The sequence below is a fragment of the Schistocerca americana genome, chromosome 2 (assembly GCF_021461395.2).
Source record: "Schistocerca americana isolate TAMUIC-IGC-003095 chromosome 2, iqSchAmer2.1, whole genome shotgun sequence".
NCBI lineage: Eukaryota > Metazoa > Arthropoda > Insecta > Orthoptera > Acrididae > Schistocerca > Schistocerca americana.
Window position 1 is genome coordinate 250,356,869 of NC_060120.1, and position 17,011 is coordinate 250,373,879.

A 17,011-nucleotide genomic window follows, 5' to 3' on the forward strand; every position below is an offset into this window, starting at 1 on the left:
CCAACTCGCTTTATTTGTTCATGAGACCCAGAAAATATTAGATACAGGCTCCAGGTAGATGCTATTTTTCTTGACTTCCGGAAGGCGTTCGATACAGTTCCGCACTGTCGCCTGATAAACAAAGTAAGAGCCTACGGAATATCAGACCAGCTGTGTGGCTGGATTGAAGAGTTTTTAGCAAACAGAACACAGCATGTTGTTATCAATGGAGAGACGTCTACAGACGTTAAAGTAACCTCTGGCGTGCCACAGGGGAGTGTTATGGGACCATTGCTTTTCACAATATATATAAATGACCTAGTAGATAGTGTCGGAAGTTCCATGCGGATTTTCGCGGATGATGCTGTAGTATATAGAGAAGTTGCAGCGTTAGAAAATTGTAGCGAAATGCAGGAAGATCTGCAGCGGATAGGCACTTGGTGCAGGAAGTGGCAACTGTCCATTAACATAGACAAATGTAATGTATTGCGAATACATAGAAAGAAGGATCCTTTATTGTATGATTATATGATAGCGGAACAAACACTGGTAGCAGTTACTTCTGTAAAATATCTGGGAGTATGCGTGCGGAACGATTTGAAGTGGAATGATCATATAAAATTAATTGTTGGTAAGGCGGGTACCAGGTTGAGATTCATTGGGAGAGTGCTTAGAAAATGTAGTCCATCAACAAAGGAGGTGGCTTACAAAACACTCGTTCGACCTTTACTTGAGTATTGCTCATCAGTGTGGGATCCGTACCAGATCGGTTTGACGGAGGAGATAGAGAAGATCCAAAGAAGAGCGGCGCGTTTCGTCACAGGGTTATTTGGTAACCGTGATAGCGTTACGGAGATGTTTGATAGGCTCAGGTGGCAGACTCTGCAAGAGAGGCGCTCTGCATCGCGGTGTAGATTGCTCGCCAGGTTTCGAGAGGGTGCGTTTCTGGATGAGGTATCGAATATATTGCTTCCCCCTACTTATACCTCCAGAGGAGATTACGAATGTAAAATTAGAGAGATTAGAGCGCGCACGGAGGCTTTCAGACAGTCGTTCTTCCCGCGAACCATACGCGACTGGAACAGGAAAGGGAGGTAATGACAGTGGCACGTAAAGTGCCCTCCGCCACACACCGTTGGGTGGCTTGCGGAGTATAAATGTAGATGTAGATGTACCTAACCACTTAATTTTTAACGTTCTTTGATAGCATTACATTTCAAATGCTTCCAGTTTTTCTTCGCATTACCACTGGTTCACATTTCACTTCGTTTCGATACTGTGCTCTACACGTACAATATCAGCAACTTCTTCTTCATTTCCACATTAATATCTGACAGTAGTATAGTTAACTGAATAAAGCTTTCTTCTCCTGTTCCAATCAACCGCTTGCGTCACATTACTTTTATATCAGTAAAAGAAACTGAAAGAAACCACTTATTCCCAATTTACTATAACGGGTGATAAAAAGTTGCTGTTTGAGGGCGGTGCTTCAGCGTATATGCAATGTAGCGCCACTCATATGCTGGTATATAAGCACCGACACGTAAGCAACGGATAGTTGTGGTATTCGGGTCTTTCCGACATGCGTGCGATAAACGCTAAATTGTGAACTACAACGACGTTCTTACCAAATGCGTCGAAACAGGAACAACGTGCTTTTATTCTTTTCTTGGCTGCCGATGAATACACTCCGGCTGACATCCAACGGAGACTGAAGAGTGAGTGTAGGGCAGCATATACTATGTGATCAAAAGTATACGGACACACACAAAAACATAGGTTTTTTATATTAGGTGCACTGTGCAGCCACCTACTGCCAGGTACTCCATATCACCGATCTCAATAGTTATTAGACAACGTGAGAGGGCAGAATGGGCGATCCACGGAAGTCACGGACTTCGAACGTGGTCAGGTGATTGGGTGTCACTTGTGTCACACGTCTGTACGCGAGATTTCCACACTCCTGAACATCCCTAGGTCCACTGTTGCCGATGTGATTGTGGAGTGGAAACGTGCAGGGACACGTACAGCACAAAAGCGTACAGACCGACCTCGTCTGTTGACTGACACAGACCGCCGACAGTTGAAGAGGGTCGTAATGTGTAATAGGCAGACATCTGTCCAGACCATCATACGGGAATTCCAAATTGCATCAGGATCCACTGCAAGTACTCTGACAGTTAGGCAGGAGGTCAGAAAACTTGGATTTCATGGTCGAGCGGCTGCTCATAAGCCACACATCACGCCGGTAAGTGCAAAACGACGCCTCGTTTTGTATAAGGAGCGTAAACATTGGACGATTGAACAGTGAAAAAACGTTCTGGAGAATGACGAATCACGGTACACAATGTGGCGATCCGATGGCAGGGTGTGGGTATGACGAATGCCCAGTGAACGTCGTCTGCCAGTGTGTGTAGTGCCAACAGTAAATTTCGGAAGAGGTGGAGTTATGGTGTGGTCGTGTTTTCATGGAGGGTGCTTGCACCCCTTCTTGTTTTGCGTGGCACTATCACAGCACAGGCCTACATTGATGTTTTAAGCACCTTCTTTCTTCTCACCGTTGAAGAGCAATTCGGGGATGGCGATTGCATCTTTCAACACGATCGAGCACCTGTTCGTAATGCACGGCCTGTGGCGGAGTGGTTACACGACAGTAAGATCCTTGTAATGGACTGGCCTGCACAGAGTCCTGACCTGAATCCTATAGAACCCCCTTGGGATGTTTTGGAACGCCGATTTCGTGCCCGACCTCGCCGACCGACATCGATACCTGTCCTCAGTGCAGAACTCCGTGAAGTATGGGCTGCCATTCCCCAAGGAACCTTCCAGCACCTTATTGAACGTATGCCTGCGAGAGTGGAAGCTGTCATCAAGGATAAGTGTGGGTCAACACCATACTGAATCCCAGTATTACCGATGGAGGACGCCCCGAACTGGTAAGTCATTTCCAGCCAGGTGTCCGGATACTTTTGATCATGTAGTGTATTTGTCGAAAACCACTGCTATGGAAAACTGCGACAAGGGGTGCTGCTGCTTCATGATAACGCACGTCCTCATACCGCAGATTTCGTTACACAGAAATTGCGCCTACTCAAATGGGGATACTCGAACACACGCCCTATAGTCTTGATCCCTCCCAATGCGATTATCATGCGTTCGATCCCTTAAAAAGGACTTAAAGTGTCGACGTTTAAATTTGGACGAGGATGTTCAGAATGTAGTTACGGACTTCTTCGAGCAGCAGGACACACGGGTATCTTCGACCTGGTGCGTCGGACGGATGATTGCCTCAATAATCACCGCGATTTTGCCTGACCGACGTACCGACTGTGGACTGTACGGCCTTCGAGTGGAAACTTTCTGATCGCCCTTTTTGTTACCGATGTCCAAGACGATTATATCCCTTTCTGTATGCGTTACTCAGCGCAATTATGCTACTGTTGATAAGGATGCTACCCAGCGACTGCCATCAGTCATAGTTAAAATGCTATAAGTTCTTGTTTACTGGACACATCTGTTGCCTCGATTACTGCAGTTGGTACAATAAAGGTCCCTACGTTTTTTGATCGGTGGTGAGACCATTTCAAATCAAACAAGTCAGAAACGGTAGAGATTACAAAAAATTGACAGCTGACAGAAGGCAAAGAGCATGGAACCCTCATAAACAAGGGCATGGTAGCACAATAATTATTTGCATGCAACTAATTAGGACATCGTCATCACCGCCATTATTATTATCATTAGTCAATTAATATCCGCTGCTGGATAAAATTCTTCTCTTGATTTTTCCATGCATTACATTCAGTCATACTCACACAGGTCGCTATCTCGGACTTTTCTTATGTCCTGGAATCCAGAAAAGAACTTTCTAGGTCCATCGACCATCCATTTGTCTGAATTCGTATCTTACTCTTCTCCATTTCATTGTAGTTACAGTCGTAATTGTGTTTTCGACTCATACGGGACAGCCTACACAGAGCAACTACTCATGATCAACTTAGGAGAGATTACAGAGACAACGCGAACAACAAGCATTGTTACGGATCCAGCCTACGTCACCCAAATACACACCTAAAAAAAGAAAAACGCATTGGGTCACAAACTTAATACAGGTATCGACGGAAAATGCAAAATTGTAAACTTTTGTGGCCGATGGATGAATGTGTGACGCTGCAGCGCAGTTTCACCGCCATACTACTAAGGATAGTAAACAGGGTACATGACGATACTAGGGCATTACGTCTTCGCAAATTTCATTCCATGTACTCAGAAGGACGACAAATATGCCTCGCACACAGGCACGTGAACAACAGATGTCAGCATTTGAGAGAGAACGTGTAGTTAGGCTCGAAGAATCCTGTTGGAATAATCGGTGAATCGCCCATTTGAATAGGAATGACGCCACTGTTCGATAATATTGTCATATATGTGTGAACCACGGCCGAACACAGCGTCAAGAAGGAAGTGGTCGACCTAGAGAGACAACTGAACACGATGACTGAGCAATTGTGTGAAAGACACTCAGAGCCCCGGGATTCATCGTTATAATTGATCCTACGTGCAACGGGCGCTCCGGTGACCCCAAAGATCATTAATAGACGATCCACAAAAATAGTGCTGGGCTCACGCTGCCCCTTGCGCTGACTGTCGTTGACCACACCAATGCACCTGCCTGCAGTGGTATCGAGAGTATTCGGCTGGAATCTCATTGACTGGAGTAGAAACATCTTCAGTGATGAGTTCCGCTTCGAACTGAGATCCAATAACCAGCGAAAACGTGTCTGGAGACACCTTGGACGGCAGCTGGGTGCCGACGTGACTGCTACCCGCCATACGGCTAGACAACCACAAGTGATGGTCTGCGAGTGCCATTAAATTTCATGGCAGGATCACTTTGGTTGACATCCGCGGCAACCCAGCACACAGCGGTACATCGACGATATTCCCCGTTTTGTTGCCCTTCATTGCAAACCATCCTGTGGTTACGCTTCATCAAGATATGCCCGCCCACACAAGGCGATAGTTTTTACTGCTTGTCTTCGTACCTGCCAAATCCTACCTTGGCCAGCAAGATCGCCGGATCTCTTCCCAGTTGAGAAAGTTTGAAGCATTATGGGCATGACCCCCAACAAGCCCGGGATTCTGGGGGTCTAACGCGCTAATTGTACAGAATTTTTACACGGTATCCCTCCAATAACTATTTATCAGTGCCAAGCCGAATAACTGCTTGTGTAAGTGCCAGAGGCGGAAGAACTGGTTGCATTAGGACCAGAAGTGGACCAACGCGTTATTGACATCATCAGACTGCGAAGCTCTTTCCCCTGAACAAATCATCCATTTTGTCTGAAATTGTAATCATCTGTCTGTCTGTACATTTATATCACATGTACCAACTACCGTCCCAGTCGGATAATTTCTTCGTGGGGCGTCATTTTTTGTCTTAGAGTCTAGTTTCCAAATGGACATTCAGCCGCCAAAATTGAATACAGGGGAACTGGACAAAAATATGACAATACAACGAGAATTGCATGGCTGAACATAAATACAGATACTTGCGAAGCCTGCATGTTGTATCTGACAGCGAAAGGAACCTGTGCAAAATCTGCAAGGTTACTCTGAAACTCACCCTTAAGTGCCTGGCAGAGGGTTCATCGAACCATTTCATACTACCTCTCTCCCATTCCACTCTCGAATGGCGCGTGGGGAAAAGGAACACCTAAATCTTTCCGTTCGAGCTCTGATTTCTCTTATTTCATTATGATGGCCATTTCTCTCTACGTAGGTGGGTGTCAACAAAATATTTTCGCATTCGGAAGAGAAAGTTGGTGTTTGAAATTTCGTAAACAGATCTCGCCGCAAAGAAAATCGTCTTTGTTTCAGTGACTGCCACCCCAACTCACGTATCATATCGGTGACATTCTCACCCCTATTGCTCTATAACACGAAACGACCTGCCCTTCTTTGTCCTCCGTCAATCCTACCTCGTAAGAATCCTATACCGCACAGCAATATTAAAGCAGAGGACGGACAAGTGTAATGTAGGCTCTCTCTTTAGTGGGTTTGTTGCATCTTGTAAGTGTTCTGCCAACAAAGCGCAGTCTTTGTGCCGGTTGCTGGTGCCCGAGTGGTTCTAGGCGCTTCAGTCTGGAACTGCGTGACGGCTACGGTCGCAGGTTCGAATCCTGCCTCGGGCATGGATGTGTGTGATGTCCTTAGGTTAGTTAGGTTTAAGTAGTTCTAAGTTCTAGGAGACTGATGACCTCCGATGTTAAGTCCGATAGTGCTCAGTGCCATTTGAACCATTTTTTTTTTTTTTTTTTTTTTTTGCAGTCTTTGTTTCGCCTTCCACACGATATTATCTATGTGGTCTTTCCAATTTAAGTTGCTCGTAATTGTAATTCCTAGGTATTTAGTCGAATTGATAGCCCTTAGACTTGTGCGATTTATCGTATACCCAGAATTTATCGGATTTCTTTTAGTACCCATGTGGATGACCTCGCACTTTTCTTTTTTTAGTCCCAATTGTCACTTTTCGCACCATAGATCATTTTGTCATTGGAACTGATCGTCTGATGATTTTACTAGACGATGAATTACAGGGTCATCTGCAAACAATCTAAGGTGGCTGCTCAGATTATCACCTAGATCATTTATGTAAATCAGGAACAGCAGAAGGCCTATGACACTACCTTGCGGAACGCCAGATATCACTTCTGTTCTGCTCGATGATTTACCGTCTATCACTACGAACTGTGGCCTCTCTGAGAGGAAATCACGAATCCAGTCACACAACTGAGACGATACTGCATATGCACACATTTTGATTAATAGTCGCTTGTGGGGAACGGTATCAAAAGCCTTCTGGAAATCTAGGAATATGGAATCGATATGAGATCCCTTGTCGACAGCGCTCATTATTTCATGGGAATAAAGAGCTAACTGTCTTGCACAAGAACGATATTTTCTGAATCCGTGTTGTTTATGTATCAATAAGTCATTTTCTTCAAGGTGATTCATAATGTTCGAGTACAGTATATACTCCAAAATCCTACTGTAAATTTAGGTCAGTGATATGGGTCTGTAAGTCAATGGGTTACTTATTTCCTTTCTTGAATATTGGTGTGAGCTGTGCTACTTTCCAATTTTTAGGAACTGACCTTTCGTCAAGTGAGCAGTTGTATATGATACGTTGCAAGTATAAGTCGTTATCAGAACAGTGTTCAGTGTATCTGTGAGCGTATTAGGTCGGAGCTAAGTGTATTCGAACGTGACGGTGCTCATGTGGTTGGTCCTTCCGCAAACAAAGGTGCCGAACTGTTTCTTGTTTCAAGAGACACCGTATTGAAGATTTATACTTCATACAGGGAAAAGGGGAAAAAATCCTCCGCACAACGCGGACGAAAGAGAGTGTTGAGTGCTCATGAAAGACGGTTACTGAAGAGGACAAGTGAAAAAGTCACTGTAGAACTAAAAATCGCATTCGCTAACCCTGTCAGCACCAAAATAACACAAAGGGAGCTCTATAAGCCGGGAACAGCAGAGCGAGGTGGAATTCCTAAACCATACATCACTGATGCAAATGTCTGTAACAGAAAAACGTGGACCCAACGTTAAAAAGTTGCACTATGGAACAATAGAAGCAAGTCATTTGGTCGGATAAGTGTTGTTTGACTGTTTCTAACTTCTGGACGAGCTTACGTCTTGCGAACGTCGTAGCAAGCCTACCCTGTCAACTGCCTATTCGCATGGCGGGGATTTGGCGATGAGCTGGACAGCCACGTAGTGCTATTCCACGGGGGCCATGGTTACTCTGCACGGTGGCATTACTGCTATGGATTATAAGACATTTTAGCTGATCAGGGCCATTTCAAGCAACAACGTTTGTTCCCCAATGCTATATCCCAAGACGACAGAAACCGTGCTCACACAGCTCTTCAAGGACTGGTTTTGTGAGCATGAGTGTGAATTGTTGCACCTGCCCCGGCCACCAGATCTCACTATTACTGAGACTTTGTGGTCTAATTTGGAAAGAGAGATTCGTAATCGCTTTCCTCTTTCTTCATCGTTAACTGAACTTGTCACTATTTTGCAGGAAGTACGTTGTAAAACTCTCTTAAAAACCATACAGGACCCGTATTTATCCATTCCGAAGCGACGGGAAGCTGTTTCTAATGGCAACGGTTTTTTACACCGTATTAGGCGTGGTACGTGTTTTTGGTATCTCGATATTTTGTCCATCGCCTCTAAGTAGACACACGACTCCACTGTTCGGCATATCGTATCAGGACATTGTCTCGGTGAGTGTCTCAGGACTCAGGTACAGCTGCTACCAAGAAGAACCACACAGGACGTTATGCAGTGATGTTATCGTCCACTGGTTTAGGGCTACAGCAATTTTTAGACAGGTTAGTCAAGGAAGTGTGCTCTCATTCTCTATATACATAGTTGTCTGACGAACAGTGTGAACAGCAATCTGCCGTTGTTTGCTGATGGTTCTGTGATGCACTGGGAGGTATCATCGTTGCGTGACTGTAGAGACGAAATAAGATGACTTAGACAAAATTTGTAGTTGGTGTGGTGAGTGGCAGCTTGCTCTAAATGCATAAATATGTTGATGTAGATGAGTGAGACAACAACTCCATCGTGTTCGAATACAGCATTAGTAGTCTGCTCCTTGATACAATAACACCGATGAAAAGTCTTGGCGTAACGTTGCAGAGCGAAATGAAATGGAACGAGCACTAAAGGACGGCACTAGGGAAGGCGAATGTTCGACTTCTGTTTGGTGGGGTAATTTTAGGAAAGTGTAGCTCATATGTAAAGGAGACAGCTTATAGACCTCTAATGCGACCCATTCTTGAATGGTGCTTGGTGTATGGGGGAGACGAATACTCGCCGTAGAGAACAACGTACAGAGTTCTTCCACTTAAGAAGTCCCCGTGGGAACCTATTCCGTATCGTCATACCTTCGTTAACAGTCTGGAATGGGGTATCGTGTCAAACTGAAAAATCCTCCATCTTTTAAATAAGTTTCCATTGCAACAAAACTTCTAACGCACAGTAATTTTAAACTTTCCATATTAGACGCTTTGGAAACTTGTTTATGAAACCAAAAGCAATCGGAGCTATATTCACTCTTTGCTTATATATTTATCAGTCAGTGTCATTTTGTGTCTTCCAGTATCTTAAATAAAAATTCGCACTAAATTAATCAGAAAAATTTCTATGACATAATAGATGATTACAATAACATTTCTTAACAATGCTACGTTTTTTTATTGTATTGCTGATCACTCTATTGAAAATAAGTATTTAAAAATACGCATATTTACTCTGAGAGCATACAATGTAATATGGCTCCGAATGCCCCGAGAATTAAGTCACCTTCGCCTGCATTTCTGCACTGTATGCCGGCTAGAGGTAGCCCTACACAACTAGACAGTAATGGCGAGGCTGAAATGTACACTGCAGAGTCTCGTTGATAGTAGTTAGTTAGACGCACCTGGCCGATAGGGAATCCAAGACTTAGAGTTTCTACTAAATTATCCCGTTATTAGATTATAGCCTGATAAAATCTAGATGAGGTTTCCACTCACATTATACGATAAGGGAGTCGACATCTGCATGACGTTTTGTTTTGTTTTGTGTTTTTTTTTTTTCGTTCCTTAGACATGGCAATGGCGCATTTCACTTCTCATCCACGACGAACTCACTTATTCATTTGGTCATGCTCACTCGCCACTTGTACACCCTGTGCAGCTCCATATGAAGCTGTTACGTTATATTCCCAGACGATGGCTTTGTATTGCTCATTTTCACCATGGAGGGGTCTCAACTAAATAAAATAGCTGATACTCTTTTTAAAAAAGGCATCCTTTGCCCTATGAATGTGCTAATGTGAGCTACAGTACAAGACTCCCCAGTTTTCACCAAGTGTACTTAATTAGCAAATGAATTTTTACTTGTTCACAGTGGAATACTTACCCATGTAAGAACTCATAAATTTACTTCTGTCGTCAGGAGGTATCCACTGCGAGACGATTCGGTTTAGTGATGGCCATGAAAGTCCCTGAAACAATACATTAGAATGAGATGTGTGTTATTATTCTGCAACATAGGAAACATTTTTTGTAAATACCATTTATTGTGCACCCTCACAACAAACGTGCTTTACTTTTCGATACCGCTCCCCACAGTCAATATAACTTCACTGACGTAACGAAATACATGAATTCCCGTAGAAAAAATTGGTTTGCGAGTCTTCTAAATCATTTGGTCGCACCTCTTCATTAGTAAGGAACTTACTGTCATCTGATGCTTATCCGAGAGATCCAGAAATGTAGAAATTACTCGAGTAAAATACCTAGCGAGTTGGTTGGATGTAGTCTAAACTCAAGCTTGATGTCTGTTATATCCGCATGGGGCATATGGGACAGTGTAAAATTATTTAACAACAGAACATCAGCAGATGATCCAGATGAGGTTTCCACACACGGTATACCTTTACGACTAGTACCTTTCGCTTTTATTGGCCGAAGAAGCCTATGGTTTCTCATGATGCGTGTTACTGCATGATGACGCACTTTTCGTCCATAAAGAAGGCCAGCACGAACTTACCTAAAAATAGCTGTGTTCAGAACAATTTTTGGTTTGGGTGATGAGGCGTTCGCAATTCCTTACTCGCTCTCTACGTTTCTGATTGACGGCAGCAGACGAGATTTGTGCCCTCTGACGATTCTTGTAAGGAAAGCATTATTTACTTGTTCAACATACCGCAAAAATTGTTCACAGAGGTCGCTATTACAATTCCCGAATGAGTTAACATGGCAGCTATCCCGCGAACACTTTGTATAATTCGAAAACATGTTACAGTTCCCAGAATGCGATCCTATATCATTAGAAGTTTTTGTAATGATGGTTACAGTGGTCCTACATTTTCTGCCGTCAAAACGTGAAGTGCTTGATTCCAAAGAAGGGCATTTCCCACGGACGTCCCCATTCGTAGAGTTACTGCTGTGAAAAACATGCATCAGCTTACCGGGGATTTATTCTTTGAAGCAGATACTGAATAACAGTCCGTTGTTCGTGCCTGGTGAAGTAGGGCATCCAGCTTTACATTGTTGCTGCGCATCTGCCCGATTCTACCACCTAGTGAATACCCGGCACATGGTTACGAACACTCACCAGTTTACAGGTTTCTGGCTTCATTTTTTCGTTTTTACCATAAGTTTACAGATTTCAGTTCTATTTACCGTTCCTCACAAGCGGCATCTTATCAAATCGCGTGCCTATGGAGCATCGTCTCAATTGTGCTTCCGGATTCCCTGGTTTCCCGTCAGGAAGGTCACAGTTCGTAGTATTGATGGTAATTCATCGAGTAAAACAGAAGTGATACCTGGCGTTACACAAGGAAGTGTTGTAAGCCCTCTGCTGTTCCTGATCTAAATAAAGGACATAGGAGACAATCCGAGCATTCACATTAGATTGAATGTGGATGATGGTGTCTTTGTAAAGGCAAAATGTCTTTACGGTGCGAGAATTGGAAATTGATCCCAAATAATAAAAAGCGTGAGGTCACCCACGTGAGCTCTAAAAGGGATCCGCTGAACTTCGGTTACATGATAAATCACACAAATCTAAAAGTTATTGGTTCAGCTGAGTACCTAGGGATAACAATTACTAGCAACTTAAATGGGAACTATCACAAAGATAATGTTGTGGAAAAGGTGAACCAAAGACAGTGTTTTATTGGCAGACACTTAGAATGTGCAACAAGTCCACCAAAGAGATGACTACAATCCGTTTGTTCGTTTTCTCCTAGTGTATTGATATGCTATACCAGATAGGATTGACGGGGGACATCAGGAAAGTTAGAAGGAGGACAGTTCGTTTTATGTTTTCGCAAAACAAGGGAGAGAGTGTCACGGATATGAGACGCAGGTTGGGGTGGGTTTCATTAAAAGAAAGCAGTTTTTCTACATCCACATCCATATCTATGTCTGCATACGTACTCCTCAAGTTATCGTACAGTACGCGGCGGAGGGTATCACTGCTAGTCATTGCCCTTTCTGTTCCACTTTCAAACGGAAGGGGGAAAACAACTGTCCATGTGCCTCCGTAAGAGCTCTAATGTCTCTCATGTTCGTAGACCCTATGGTTGAAATGGCTCTGAGCACTATGCGACTTAACTTCTGATGTCATCAGTCGCCTAGAACTAATTAAACCTAACTAACCTAAGGACATCACACACATCCATGCCCGAGGCAGGATTCGAACCTGCAACCGTAGCGGTCGCTCGGTTCCAGACTATAGCGCCTAGAGCAGCCGGGCCACTCCGGCCGGCCGTGGACTTTATGCGAAATATACATTGGCAGCAGTACGATCGTTCTACAGTCTGCTTGAAAGGCCGGTTCTCTAGATTTTCTCAATAACGTCCCTCGAAAAGAATGTCACTTTCCCTCCAGGTATTCCCATTTGAGTTCCCGAAGCAACTCCGTAATACTTCGGTAATCATCGAACCTACAGGTAACGAAGCTAACAGCCCGTCTCTGAACTGCTTCGATGTCTTCCTTTGAGCTATACATTTTCAGTAAGCCTGGCACAAGATTTAAAAAATGTTAGCAGTATTACATACGATTTCAAGCCTACGCTGAAGAGGTTCCTCATGTCTCACACTTTCTATTCTGTCGAGGAGCTCCTGGAAAAGTTAAAAAATCAAACTAATTCCGGTTTTACGTTGTTGACTCTGTTTATTTAAACTTATATCTTGTCGTAAGCATGGGAATCATATACGTTTCATGTTATCCATTATTACTCTTCTGTTATAAGTTCACGTATTGACTCGTCCCATGAACGTGGAGACTTGCTCCTCAGTTTGGTTCTACGGAACATGACATATAAAATAAATAAATCATACCGGATGGCTCCTCACACCATGACACCAGCAGTAACTTCACGGGTCCTTTCTGAAATGTTGGAAGAATGGCACCTCCCCCCAGTTCGCCGCCATACTTGCCGACAATGGTCATCCGGGGCACTGCAAAACTGCGAATCATCGCTGAACACAATGCGACGACATTCGCCAGCAGTCCATGCTTTCCGCTTACGCCACCACTTCATACGCAGCAGGCTGTGCCGTCGTTTTAGCGGCAGCCTACGGTTGGGATGGTTATTCCCGAGTACCGCCACAACTTGCCTCCGACCAAAGGTGCGGGAACCCGTCACTTGTTACCGGATGGCAGGCGCAGATGTGAAGAGCTTACGATGCGCTTGGTGTAGCAGACGAGTGTGCCTACCCTGATGTTTCCATATAGTCTAATATCAGGCCACTCTCAAAACCGCATGCTCCAAAAACCTGGATATTGCTCGATTTGACGGGCTGGCCCAATGGAGACCCACAATGACACCCATTTCGAACTCTGTGAGATGCTGATAACGCTGTCTACATCTACATATACGTCATTACTCTGCTATTCACAATTAAGTGCCTGGCAGAGGGTTCAGTGAACCACCTTCAAGCTGTCACTCTACCGTTCCACTCTCGACTGCGCGCGGGAGGAACGAGCACTTAAATTTTTCTGTGAGAGCCCTGATTTCTCTTATTTTATCGTGATACTCATTTCTCCCTAAGTAGGTGGATGCCAACAGCATGTTTTCGCAATCTGAGCAGAAAACTGGTGATAGAAATTTCAGAGAAGATCCCGTCGCAACGAAAAACGCCTTTGTTTTAATGATCGCTACTCCAGTTCACCTGTCGCATTATCTCCCTTACTTCGCGATAATACAGAACGAGCCGCCCTTCTTTGAATTTTTTCAATATTATCCGCCAGTCCAACCTGATACGGATCCCACACCGCACAGCAGTTCTCCAGAGTAGGGAGGACAAGTGTAGAGTAAGCAGTCTCTTTAGTAGATCTGTTGCACCTTCTGAGTGTTCTGCGAATGGATCTCAGTCTTTGGTTTGCTCTATCCACAACATTATCTATGTGATCGTTCCAACTTAGGTTATTTGTAATTGCAATCCCTAAGTATTTAGTTGGAATTACAGCCTTAAGATTTGTGTGACTTATCGCATAATCGAAATTTAGAGGATTTTTTTAGTACTCATGTGAATAACTGTACACTTTTCTTCATTCAGAGTCAATTGCCACTTTTCGCACCACACAGGTATATTATCTAAATCATTTTGAAATTCATTTTGGTCATATGATAACTTTACAAGACGGTAAATGACAGCATCATGTGCAAGTAATCTAAGAGGGCTATTCAGATTGCCTCCTATGTCGTTAATACAGATCAGGCACAATAGAGGGCCTATAACACTTCCTTGAGGAACGCCGGATATTACTTCTGTTTTACCCGATGACTTTCCGTCTATGACTACGAACTGTGACCTCTCTGACAAGAAATCGCGAATCCAGTCGCACAACTGGGGCGATATTCCATAGGCACACAGTTCGGTTTGAAGACTCTTATGAGGAACGGTGTCGAAAGCCTTCTGAAAATCTAAAAATATGGAGTCAATTTGAGTTCCCCTGTCGATAGCACTCATTACTTTATGAGTATAAAGAGCTAGTTGTGTTCCGCAAGAACGATAGTTTCTGATTCCGTGCTGACTATGTGTCAGTAAATCGTTTTCTTCGAGGTACTTCATTATGTTCGAATACAGTATATGTTCCAAAACCCTATTGCAAATCGACGTTAGTGAAATGGGCCTGTAATTCAGTGGATTACTCCTATTTCCCTTTTGGGGTATTGCTGTGAATTGAGCAACTTTCCAGTCTTTAGGTACGGAACTGTGTGAGCGAGCGGCTGTATATAATTGCTAAATATGGAGCTATTCCATCTGCATACTCTGAAAGGAACCTGACTGGTACACCATCTGGACCGGAAGCCTTGACTTTATTAACATATGCCTATCAACACGAGTACGCGACATATCCAAGTCCTTCACTGACGCTGTTCATGCCCATTATAAGAGATCTGATCAAATAATTCAGGAACATTCGGTTGGCGTCCCTGCACACACCGTGTGTAATGCGTAACTGCCGAAAGTTTCATTGTTGTATGTCTGTTATTTATTGTTCAATGCTGTATTGAGTAGGACGTTGTGTCGCACAGTTTGCGAATTTCGAGGTGACAGAGTTAGAGGAGCAAAGCGTCTGCATTAAATTTTGCGTAAAACTCAAGCAAACCCTTACAGGGACACGCCAAATGATGCATGGGGCCTACGGTGATGAGTGCTTGAGCCGTACTCGGTGTTACGAATGCGTCAGACGACACGTTTTAAAAATGGCCGAGCAGAAGTTAAGGATGACCCTCGTTCAGGACGCCCTTTGACGTCTATCGACGGCGCTCATGTCAGGAACCTCAACTAAATTGTGCGTGCCAATGGAAGACTAACTGTCTGAGAGATTGCAGAAGAATTTAAAGTTGGATCATGTCACGAAATCCTGACACAGCATCTTGGAATGCATCCTGTTGCCGCCATGTTCATCCCACAGCTTATGAGTGAAGACCAAAAGGACCTCCGCCAAGCAATTTGTGAAGAGCATTTGGATCGCGCAAATTAGAACGAGATGACCCCTTAAAACAATCATAACTGGTGAAGAGAGGATGTCTACGGGTATGATGTTGAGAACACGGTTCAATTTTCACAGAGGGTCGGAAAGGTTCCCCAAGACCAAAAACGGCTCGTCAGGTGAGGCCAAATGTCAAACCCATGCTGATAGTTTTCTTTGACTTTAAAGGATTACTTCATCAGCAATTCGTGCCACAGGGACAAACTCTTAATCGGTGGGGCTATTGGGACGTGTTGCGACGCGTGCGAGAAAATTTGAGAAGGAAACGGCCTGAAATGTTGCGAGACAATTTATAGCTCTTGCATGACGATAACTCACCCGCACATTCATCCCTCTTGAAGCGTGACTGTTGCAGAAAAAACGAAAGCACTGTGCTGCCTCTCCTCCGTGCTCTCCAGATCTGACCCCTGCGGACTTTTTTTTATTTCTAAGGGTGAAAACCCCGTTGAAAAGACGAGGGTTTGCAACGACATACGAGATAAAAGAAAAATTCGCAGACGGCGCTTCTCGAGATTCAGCAAGAGCCGTACCAAGACTGCTTCCGGAGGTGGAAACGGCGTTGGGAGCGGCGTATCAACTGTGGAGGAGAGTATTTCGAAGGAGACAATGCACATTATGTAAAATGTAAGCGTGGAAAAATTTTGTGGACGAAGTTCCGGAATTTTTTGAACAGACCTCGTACATCCTAAGAGGCCTGGTAACAACAGCTTCAAACATTGAATTCCAACCGTGTCCTCTGGGTGATTCACTTTTTTTATCGTGTTGTGTAGGTATGTGTGCCCTCTCCGTGACTATACATGACAGCTCTGAGTAGGACTTACAATAGAGACCCCTTGAAGAACTCTAAGGGCCACTAAGAGCCTGTAGTCGGTATGCGCGAACAGCGGCACCAGCAGCGTCGTCACGCAGCAGAAGAGGTTGGAGTAGCCGAACACCCTCTTAGTGCCGTAGTACTGCGCCAGCGTCCCGCCGGGCAGCTGCCCCGCCCAGTACAGCCAGAAGGCGCCGCCAATCACCATGTTCTGCTGGTGTTCGTCCCAGTCAAACCTGTTCTGGAATACAGCGATAACACATACAATTATCCCTCCCCCTGTTAAAAGCGCACAAAAAATATTTTGTAGCCTATATACACTACTGGCCATTAAAGTTGCTACACCAAGAAGAAACGCAGATGATAAACGGGTTTTCATTGGACAAATATATTATACTAGAACTGACATGTGATTACATTTTTACGCAATTTGGGTGCATAGATCCTGAGAAATCAGTACGCAGAACAACCACCTCTTGCCATAATAACGGCCTTGATACGCCCGGGCATTGAGTCAAACAGAGCTTGGATGGTGTGCACAGGTACAGCTATCCATGCAGCTTCAACACGATACCACAGTTCATCAAGAGTAGTGAATGGCGTATTGTGACGAGCCAGTTGCTCTGCCACCATTGACCAG

General features: G+C 44.2%; 1 protein-coding gene across 1 annotated transcript in view; it reads right to left on the minus strand.

Annotated features, from left to right (window-relative positions):
* Nucleotides 1-9,937: 9,937 nt before the first annotated feature.
* The window catches only part of LOC124593930 (sialin-like), a 53,194-nt gene continuing 46,120 nt past the window's right edge, over nucleotides 9,938-17,011 (minus strand). Inside the window, exons 3-4 of the mRNA XM_047132280.1 lie at nucleotides 16,382-16,612; nucleotides 9,938-10,048 (exon numbers count right to left, since the gene is read on the minus strand). Coding sequence (XP_046988236.1) covers nucleotides 9,938-10,048; nucleotides 16,382-16,612 — 342 coding nt within the window. The remainder of the gene's footprint in view (nucleotides 10,049-16,381; nucleotides 16,613-17,011) is intronic.